Here is a 10671-nt window from a genome sequence, read left to right as displayed (position 1 = left end):
GTCACAGATTGATGACGTCACGCCATTTTTACGTTAACGGAATAATTTTGAAATTGACCCTACGCAAAAATGAAGCTAGACCGGAATTCTTTATAAATTATGGAAGGGCATATACTTTAATTAATACCGGGCATATGAAAATATTTCATACATACATACTTAACTCAACAGGATCCTAATACACTTTAAAAACTTTGAACGATTTTTTGAGCCAATAAAATCTTGCCTAGCGGCGGAAATAAAAATTTTGGTTGGGCGAAATGAAAAATATAACCGTAAAACACATCACTTATTTACGCTGAAGTATCCTCATAATCGACATGTTTCCCTTAACACACACACGGAAAACACTCAAAACTTCATGAAATATTTTTAGAAACTATAAAATCTTAGTTAAAAAGCCAGAATATATAAAATTAAAGAAATAGAAATAATATTGGAACTGGGCAAGACTGAAACCATCATGGCCGCCTCATCTCCTTACTTAGTATTTGGAGTTATTTTGGAGATTTTTATCTATTTCTCGATTAATTTTGGTTGTGTGTGTGTGTGTGTGTGTGTGTGTGTGTGTGTGTCAGTGCTCCATTACTACAAGATAGATAACCATGTCCGCCCATCCCCCCTCCCCTCCTGCTCCTCCGTTCTTCCTCCCTGCCAGTGTCACCCCAATCTGTCTCTTTTTCCAGTGCCTACGTCTGTGAGTGTGTGTATGTGTGTGTGTGTGTGTGTGTGTTCTTTCTTTCATTGCACAGATGGTGATGAAGTGTGTGTGTGTGTGTGTGTGTGTGTGTGTGAGTGTGTGTGTGTGTGTATTTCCCTGTCTTTCATTGCACAGATAGTGATACAGAGTGTGTGTGTGTGTTGCCCTGTCTCTCATTTCACAAATGGTGATGCACATTGTGTGTGTGTGTGTGTGTGTGTGTGTGTGTGTGTGTGTGTGTGTCATAATCACAATCGGTGAGATGAACACTCGTGTAGGGTTGTTTGTTTGGGAGCTCCCTGGAGCCTGGGTTACATTGTGTACTGGTACCTTGTTCTCCCCTAGCCTGTGCTCACACCTAAGGATAATGCCCTGCTATATTGGGTATATATGTAAAAGAGCAGCAGCTGGTAGTCGTTTATAATCTGAGAACGAGTAAGGCACACTTCATGAACAAAAAGACATTGAGCAGAAGAGGGAAGTGGATATCTGTGTTGGATAACTGCATTGTGTCTGAGAAGTTAGTGAAATCTATAAAACGTTTTGATGGAGTAGATAGGGAATATTTGCCTTGCACCATGCAATAATAACCGTCTCTTTGCAGCCCCCTTCCTCCTGACTGGACACTCTGGCGGCCCGAGCAGGCGACTTGGGTAAATACAGCGCGTACTGTACCCAGCCACTGACAGGTACCACTTAGCGTAAAAAAAAAAAAAAAAAAAAAAAAAAAAAAAAAATATATATATATATATATATATATATATATATATATATATATATATATATATATATATATATATATATATATATATATATATATATATATATATATATATATATATTTCGGTATGTCCTTTGGTTGTCATCTAAGTTGCAAACTTCATAACTCGTCTATTGCTTTCTCTGCACCCGAATTCCTCTTCTTCGTCTTCTTTCTCTTCTTCTCTTCCTTTGTTGTATCTTATTTTTCTTCTTCCTTCTCTTCTCTTTCTCTTCCTTCTGTTATGTTTCTTCTTCCTCCTCTTCCTGCTCTTCGTTCTTATCTTCCTCTTTTCTTTGTTGTGTCTTTTGTTTCATCTTCCTTTTCTTCTTTCTTTCTCTTCTTCCTCTCTTCCTTGTTGCGTCATTTTCCTTTTTTCTTTTTTTCCTTCTCTTCCTTCTCTTCTTCCTCTCTTCCTTTTGCCTTGTTCCTTTTCTCTTCTCTTCCTTCTCTGTGTCTTTCATCCTCCTCTTCCTCTCTTCCTTCACTGTCTTTCATCTTTCCTCTCCCATCCTTCACTTGCATGTCTTCTTATATTGCATATGTACCTCCTCCTCCTTCTCTTCCTCCTCTTCCTTATCTTCCTCCGCCTCTTCCTCTCTTTACTGTCTTGCTTGAGTAAGTAAAATTCAAGTTTTTGTAATATGTTATCATTGAGTGCAGGAAAAAAAAGCTTATTCTTTCTTCTTCTTCTTCTTATTATTATTATTATTATTCTTATTCTTATTATTATTATTATTTCAGGGGTTAGTACTATATAATAGCTTTCTCCCTCTTCCTAGAACCCTAAAATACTTAAAACAACGTGAAAACAATGCAAAAATACTTAAAACTGTCTTAAAACACACACACACACACACACACACGCACACAAAAACATTGACTCTTACCACTCATCTTGAAACCTCTGTCTTAATATTCCGTGAAGGATGGTCTGAAAGAAGCGTTCAATATTAAAGGAATTTTCTGCATTTCCTTCACCACCAGGCCTCCTTCCTTCACTGTCCCTCCTTCAGGCATCCCTTCACCCCCCTCCAAGTAGTATCCTAAGCGCTCCATTCTGTAATATTTGGGAAAATGTTAGGCTTTGTAGGATCTCGTGTCTTGTATCTCTCCTTCCTAGGTATTAAAAAAAGTGCGGGAAATTTGAAGGTTTATATATGCATTGGTTTATTCGTGTGTGTGTGTGTTATTTCTCTCTCTCTCTCTCTCTCTCTCTCTCTCTCTCTCTCTCTCTCTCTCTCTCTCTCTCTCTCTCTCTCTCTCTCTCTCTCTCTCTCTCTCATGTTAGTTTTCAATAACAATAAGAGAAAGTGGGAAAGAATTGCATGGTGCCACCATGGTAATAAAAGAAAAGCAAAGGAAAACATACGCGCACTGGACTTGAAAAAAAAAAGTTTTGTCTTAGAAAGCGGCGAATGAACTCACCATATTAAATAAACTTATTGTGGCTAAATGGAATATATTTAAGCCAAACATTTAAGAAAAGAAAAAAATCTAGATTTGTTAATTCAGGCCAAACTAAATATCTTTAAGCCAAATGCTTGAAAAAAAGCCAATATCAGTGGTTTTGGCCTAAGAAAAAAAAAAAAAAAAAGGAAAGGAAGACAGAAAAGAGCCGTTGGAGAGACGCAGATACAACAAACATGGCTGCCTTCGCGGCGTTCATTAGCACAATACTCCTTTCAATTCTCAGCCAACACGTCGCGCAGGTGAGTGTTCATCAGGCCAGAGAAAGACAGAAGGACCTGCCATTTCATTGTAGCGGCGGTAAGAATACGTGAGGTGGATATTAATAAGATTCTGCTACCTGTAATATTGGAAGCTCGGAACTACAGGTGTCATCTGATTTTTTTTTTTTTTTTACTCTATCATGATTTTAGGTGTAGTTAATGTAAACAACACCAGTGGGTTTATTGCAGTGCCTTGATGCGTATGTGGGGAGTTCCTGAGGTAGGGAAGGTATACTGGCTTTAGTTATGTTGTGATAGGTTAGGGGAGGTTAGACTAGGGTTGGGTGTGGTTTGGCAAGTGTTTGGCTTGTTACATGATCGTTCTGGTCCTTAGAAAAATGTACGTGGTAGTTGTGGAATTTAACTTACCTACGGTGTTGGTTGAAACAACAATAAAACTGCATGTTTAATACAGGGACTGCCATGTGTAGGCCTGATGGCTTCTTGTAGCTTCCCTGATGATTTTAATACCACGAGTGTCTACTTCAGGCGTGGAAGGAGTACCCATCACCTGGCATCCTTGTCAGCCGCCCAAACGCCTCCAGCCATGAGACTCACAAGTACTGCATCAACTTCTACCGACCAATCACCAAACTGGCTGCTGACGAAGACTCGGCTGTGAGTACAACTGGTGTATGGTAGTGGTGACTTGGCTGTATGAGTGAATGAGTGAATATTACTTGTCTTTTGCTTGCATGTTTGCCTCTGTGTTGCGAAATATTACCAAAAGTGTAATGTATTATTTTTCCCAATGCTATACAATGTGTAATGCATTATACCTGCATCTAGTGTCTAATATAACACTGTCCCAGCAATATTGTAGCGTCTGAAGCAACATTTCCCCATGCAGTGTGTAATGTGTTGCTTCTCCCACCAGCAATACTACCCTGTCTCTGATGCGCTGGAGTGGAATGTGTGTAACGAGTTTGAGCCGCCTCCTGCCACTGCCGATTTCAAGGACAGGATGGTGTTCATTGCCGATGACAACTGCTCCACTGTAGACCAGGCCAGCAGAGTGCAGGTACCTTCAAGCTTCATCCTATATCCTTATTTTTTGTTTTTTATAATTTTTTATTCATGTTTGTAAGTACATTTCTCAGTTTTGTGATAAATTAACACTCCCTGAAGTCAAGTACCCTGCTGTTGAGTTTTGTGTTGCATCTTCCTTCAGTCATGCTTCTGAGCCACTGACAGTCCCCCTATAAGACCTAAACATTGATACACACTTAGAGAAAAGGACTCCAAGTTGAGATATTAACTCATAAACACAGTCGATACAAGTGTGGTGTTATATTTGACTCTATTTAGCTATTATGAATTTATGTGGCCAGCTGGGGTATGCTTAAGCTGAGTTGTACTACTGTGGTCCACAAGACTGTCCCCTTCCACTGATGATGGCTAAGAGTGTGAATGATCTGTGGGTGTGTGTGTGTGTGGTGCCTTGTCTGGTTCATTATGTATGGGATTGTGTCCTGGTATAGAGGTAAATAGATAAATTATTATTATCATGAGGGACTGACAGGGATAAGAGTGTTTATTATGTGTGTGTGGGTGTGTGGTGCCTTGTCTGGGCTGTCAGTGGTATAGTGGTCTTGTTTATAGGTAGTTCGTACTTGATTGTACCATGAAATTGAGAGAATGTTGACTTATTATTATTTACAGAGTTATGGTGCTGTTGGTACCCTGATAGTGAGAGACAAAGAGAAGATTATCAGCATTAATGAAACAAAATACAACCTCACTCTGGCCTTTATCCATAACCTCACCTACATGAAGATCATGGTGAGTATGAAGACTCCAAAAAGTGTCTAACCTTACCTGATTCATTGTGAGTAAGGAGGGTCCACAAGGTGTCCAAGCTAACCTAACTTAACCCAGTATAAGTGAAGGGAGTCTGAAAGGTATTTGTCCTGATTCATATTTTTTTTCCTTCTTTGATAATGGAAAAAAAAGCAGTATTTACTCTTGTTTGATCCTTTTCCTTTTGATCTGTCCCTTCACTAAATCATAACAAAAGAGTTGATATGATGATCCTGTTTCTTCTTACTATCCCTTCCTTCCCTTCACTCACTCCCTCTCTTTGTACTCCCGCAGGAATCAGGGGATGAGGTGACTGTGGCCCTGTACTCCCCAGTCATCACCCCATTTACTCCCAGCCTGGTGATCATATGGTTTATGGCCCTCTTCACCGTCTCTGTGGGTTCCTTCTGGTCCGGTAAAGTTCGCCATAAGCTGTGAGTGCACCTCTTGTTGTTATTAGTGTAAGGTACTGGTGGTGGATGCATGAAAGAAGAGACCAACATGATTACCACTTGTCAGACTTCCACTGTCCTGCCTTTTGATGTTTGATAGTGTTGATTTATGATGAATGTATCTCTTGCTTGTCATTGAAGAGTGTGGAGCATTATTGAAAGATTTACAGAGGCATTACTGAGGAGAGATTAGGAAAAGGAGTATATATTTTATCATTAGCAAATACATATTCAAGTTTATAATGAGTCATGGATACAGTAGCGACACTTAAGGATGTATCTGTTAATTGAATGAGTGTCCTTTTCCCAGGTACCTGAACGAGAGGGAGACCATAGTGAGAGTGCCAGGAGAGGGGGAGCCTGAGGGTGGGGGAGGAATGCCGCAGGAAGAGACGTCCATGAGTCTGTCACCCTTCAGCATTGTGGGTTTTGTCATCCTAATGTGCCTCATGCTGCTCAGTCTGTACTACTTCTACAAATACCTGGGTGAGTGAATCAGTTTCTCTCTCTCTCTCTCTCTCTCTCTCTCTCTCTCTCTCTCTCTCTCTCTCTCTCTCTCTCTCTCTCTCTCTCTCTCTCTCTCTCTCTCTCTCTCTCTCTCTCTCTCTCTCTCTCTCTCTCTCTCTCTCTCTTTCCTTAGGATCTTCTTTCTGTCTTAAATTTTTATTTGTGAATGCAATCTTTCCATTCGTAAATGAAGAGAAAGGACAAAAATATTCTAGCATCTTCAGTGGGCCTTTTATGACTTTCACAAGGTTTTATGGTGTTCTGTGAAGTAGAGTGTAGTGCAGACTTGCAAACCCCCTGTTGACAAGTGTGTTGTGTTCTGCAGTGTACGTCATCATGGCCATGTTCTGCATTGCCTCCTCCATGGCTGTGTTCTCCTGCCTCCACCCACTGGTGTCCCGCATCCCCTGTGGCACCTGCAGGTAAGTGCCATAAAGTACTGGGGAAGCTGAGGACAGGAGGTTACTAATACATAAGAACATAAGAGAAGCTGAAGGAAGTCAGTCTGAAGAAGGCTGAGGACAGTTGAGTGTGCTGTTTTTTTTTTTTTTTTTTTTTCCCTCATCTCAGGGACCATTGTTTTTATCAAGGAGACCGCCAGGTGCGTGAGAAATAAACACCAAAGATGTATTTTCAAGTAATTTCAGGAGTAGGATATGGAGTCCTTTAACACATCATCCTGCAGGACGCCTTACTTCAACATCTATCTGGTGAGGGGAACGCTGGAGCTGCGCCAGATCCTGCTGCTGCTGTTTGCCGTCAGTATGGCCATAGTGTGGGTGGTGATGAGGAAGGAACCCTGGGCCTGGATCCTACAGGACGCTCTGGGTATTGCATTCTGGTGAGGATCCCAAAGCTGGAGTTAGTGTGAAATCATTGCTATTTTGGAGTGTGAGAATGGTTGATTGGAAGGAGTGATGAGGCTGAGAGTGAATGTGTGTGTGAGAGTGTGTGGTGCCATATCGAGTCAGAGAAAGGATGAAATGAATTACATAACTTATATAAATATGATGTAAATGTAGAAATTGTGGGATATTTATTGTCATATATTGTCTGGTTCATGAAATAATAGTTTCCCAAAGGACCAAACAATAAGGAAATACTAAGATTACTCTCCTGTGTGGTCAATAAGAAAATAACCAGCAAATTTCGCATTACATCTCAGTATCAACGTTCTGCGGATGATCCGATTACCAAACCTGAAGATCTGTGCCATCCTCCTGAGTGGCCTGGTGGTGTACGACATCTTCTTTGTCTTCATCACCCCTCTCATCACAGCGGTGAGTAAGGAGAGGCTGGAGCGAGGCGTTGCTGCTTCCATTCCTGTGTTAAGTTTCAGATAGACTGGGAACTGAGAAGAGAGAGGGAATTCACTACAGAGGGACTGGGAATGGAGTAGAGAAAAGAAGGCCATAGATAGTATTGAGGTAATTGGCTGTAGGGACTAAGATGCTGAGGGTACAAGAGAGAGAGGGGGAGTGGGAGTGGGAAATGCCTCACTCTTCACTCTCTTTCCCTCACTTCTCTCCTTCACAACCACTAGACCCAGAAAAGCATCATGGGGGGAAGTAGGATTAGTAAAGCACTACCACACATCTCATTTTTGCCTCTTTCCTTATTCCCTTTGCCTCACATCCCTCTGTCATGCCCACCAGGACCACAAGAGCATTATGGTGGAGGTGGCCAAGGGAGGGCCAAGCCATGAACAACTCCCCATTGTTCTGAAGGTGCCAAACTTTGCCAAGGAGATCACTGAGGTGTGTTCCTCTATAGAAGACTACAATCTACTTGGTTTTGGTGACATTCTGGTGCCTGGCCTCCTCATAGCCTTTGCATTCTCCTTCGACCTGCAAGTGGGAACACCTCGCTATGTCTACTACTTGGTGAATGTTATAGGTGAGTTGTTTGGGTGTGTTACTCAGGTATTCAGGAATGTGTTGCTCTCTTGGCACGTCTGTTTTCAAAGGGTGTGTTTTTGTGTGTCTTTGTGGGTATCTTGCCTTTGCTATGAGTTATTTTTATTGCTATTATTATTATTATTATTATTATTATTATTATTATTATTATTATTATTATTATTATTATTATAGTTATTATTGTTGTTGTTGTTGTTGTTGTTACTATTATCATTAATAATGTTATTGTTATAGTCTTTGTTATTATTAGTTACAATAATTCATTTTAAACTCACCTTTTTTTTTCCAAACACGTTGAGAGGTATGTGAAAAGAAAACAGAGGGGAGGAGGAATTAGACACACACACACACACACACACACACACACACACACAGCTATGTACAGATCAGTGTGGCAGGGTAGGCTGGCTGGCTGACTGGGTGTGTGTGGGTTATGGTGAAGTCATTAGGAACAACTGAGGCATGCCAAGAGCAGAAACCAGGCTGGCTCTCTTCCCTCAGCCCTCCCATCACCCTTCTGCTGCTCTTCTACTTCCTGCTTACTGCTATTGTATGCCAGTCTTTCATTATTTATCCTGTTTAGTCTTCCTTTTAAGCAGTTCATTTTTTTGTCTTATCTCCTCTTGTACTTCCTGCTTACTGCTATTTTAGAGGGTTCCTGCTATGTGCTTTTTTCATTCCTGCTGTTTGTTCTTTTTCATACCCCCTGCTAGTCTTCTGGGAGACTGTGGTATCCATTCTGCATTAGTGCTAATTACTGCACTGTGATATGTATTAAAATTCCTATCTATTTTCTTATTCCTGCACAGTTTCATTGAGTCTTACCACCTTTTCCTGTTGAAGTGTCCTTGCTTGAACCTTTGAACCTATGCCACATCACTAAGGGGGCAGCAAGGCAAGGGAAAACTCTACATTTAATACTTATAATCAAATCTTTAACATACTAATTATCTTACGAATTTTAAAGTGCTTGGGCAAGTGTGCTTAGTGGCAAGGACTCACACACAGCCTCCTCTGTCTGGTGGCCAGGTGGTGTGAAGGGTGGTGGTGGTGGTGGTGGTGGTGGTGGTGGTGGTGGGAGAGGGTGAGAGCAGGGAATGAGAGCTTGTCTGGAGCATGTGTCAAGTGGGAGCTGTGCTGGGTTGTGCCGGACACTGAAGGAGGGCGGTCATAAACTTATTATAGTATTAAAGGCTTGTAGACTTTTAGGTTTGGTAAATCAGTTGGGTATTGATAACTTTTAGTCAGGCTCCCTTGTGTGTTTTCATATTGCATATTTATTTTACTAGTCTAGCATTTTTTTACTCCTCTGGCTGTATTTACTCTCTTTGAAGCCATAATAATGATCAATCTGTATATCTGGGAATTAATTGTACCCTTGTCTGGTGTCTCGGCAGGTGTGTCTCTCAACCTCCACCTCTAGTAAGAATAGAATTAAACAGTGTATCCTTACCTTGTGTCTTGGCAGGCTATGGTGTGGGTCTCCTGGTCACCTTTGTTGCCTTGTGGCTTCTGAGTGGTGCCCAGCCAGCCCTCCTCTACCTGGTGCCCTTCACTCTCATCCCCACCATGCTCACAGCTCTCATACGTGGGGAGTTCAAGGCCATGTGGTCAGCTGACTCAGATAAGGTGAGTTGCTTCGATCCTTCAGCCAATTCTCTCAAGCCTCTATTATCTCCTTGCCTCTGTCTGCCTCAGCCTATTGCTATATGCCTTAGGTACATTATAATAAGTGGCTGGTGAAGGAGGCTTGGTAATAGTGTATGAGAGGATGCTAATGCTTCTTTACCATCGCCTTTGTCAGGTTGGAGGTGAGGGAGGCAAGGGGAAGGGGGGCCTCAAGAGAGGTAGGTCCTCACCCACCCTTGATTGGTGTTAAATGTGGGGAATACAGTCCTGGTGGGGAGTATTGCTTACTCTGTGTGTAGGTTGTCACTGTGTACTGTTGGGAAAACTTAACCTATGAGCCTGAGTGATGAAAATGCAAAACTGTGTATGTGTACTGAGAATTCAAGCTTTTCTATATTGTCAAAATAGTTCACCAGTTTTTCATTTTGTTTCATGTATTTCTTATACCAGGTTTGAGTGTTCCCAATAGTGGTACCATAGTTCATCGTGAGGAGATGTGCTACTTTTGCTTCTCCTGTGCTTTGCTTTTTTCTTTATGTCCTGTGATCCAAGAGTCTAAAGGATGCATCACTCTGGTTCTGTGAGGCAAATGGCTGCAGATCAGAGGAGTTCAGATATACAGAGCACACATAATGCTGTAGAAATGAGTGGTCTTTCAATCTTAAGCCTTCTAGTCTGCTAATGTTCTCTCAGATTTTGCTACTTTTGTCAGTTGATCAGAGGATTAATGGAGAACAAATGCAAAAGAACTGAGTGTAATCCTTTTCTCTCACATCTGATCAGCTAAAACTCCTTCACTTGTTGATGGAATAGAGAACTTCAAATGGACAGAAAAAAAAAGTACAACAAAATTTGACACTTCTTTAATCGCAAAATCATTTATATAACTTGCTAAAACTAGGACTTCAGCTAGAAAACAGAAAGCACATAGAGATTACATGATGCAGCAGCTTACTCATCGTCTCACCCACTCCTTTACTGCAGCTGAGTCTTTGTTGGCAGGACCTGGAGCTGTGACAGTATTATCCATGCCTGTCCACTCTACCTCCACATGAGTATTAGTGATGAGAGACAGTATTGAGTGATGTATGGTGGTGAGTTTGTGTGTGTGTGCATACGTGTGTGTGTGTGTGAAAGTGATATCTGCACCATTCATCATCTGAGTCACAAAATT

General features: G+C 41.3%; 1 protein-coding gene across 4 annotated transcripts in view; it reads left to right on the top strand.

Moving 5' to 3' along the window:
- The first annotated feature begins 3022 nt into the window (after positions 1-3022).
- Positions 3023-10671, top strand: part of LOC135090960 (signal peptide peptidase-like 2B) — a 14387-nt gene continuing 6738 nt past the window's right edge. For 2 of the 4 annotated variants that reach the window (XM_063988198.1, XM_063988197.1), the window contains exons 1-12: positions 3023-3172; positions 3683-3811; positions 4071-4214; positions 4856-4975; positions 5288-5427; positions 5756-5931; positions 6278-6374; positions 6638-6793; positions 7118-7232; positions 7608-7848; positions 9337-9497; positions 9673-9715. In XM_063988198.1, coding sequence (XP_063844268.1) covers positions 3107-3172; positions 3683-3811; positions 4071-4214; positions 4856-4975; positions 5288-5427; positions 5756-5931; positions 6278-6374; positions 6638-6793; positions 7118-7232; positions 7608-7848; positions 9337-9497; positions 9673-9715 — 1588 coding nt within the window. In that variant the 5' untranslated portion in view covers positions 3023-3106. The remainder of the gene's footprint in view (positions 3173-3682; positions 3812-4070; positions 4215-4855; positions 4976-5287; positions 5428-5755; positions 5932-6277; positions 6375-6637; positions 6794-7117; positions 7233-7607; positions 7849-9336; positions 9498-9672; positions 9716-10671) is intronic. The other 2 variants (XM_063988196.1, XM_063988199.1) reach the window with 1 other exon arrangement.

The sequence above is a fragment of the Scylla paramamosain genome, chromosome 36 (genome assembly GCF_035594125.1).
Source record: "Scylla paramamosain isolate STU-SP2022 chromosome 36, ASM3559412v1, whole genome shotgun sequence".
Taxonomy (NCBI): domain Eukaryota; kingdom Metazoa; phylum Arthropoda; class Malacostraca; order Decapoda; family Portunidae; genus Scylla; species Scylla paramamosain.
Note: the sequence above shows the minus strand (reverse complement) of the source record. Positions and strands in the feature narration are given on the sequence as shown.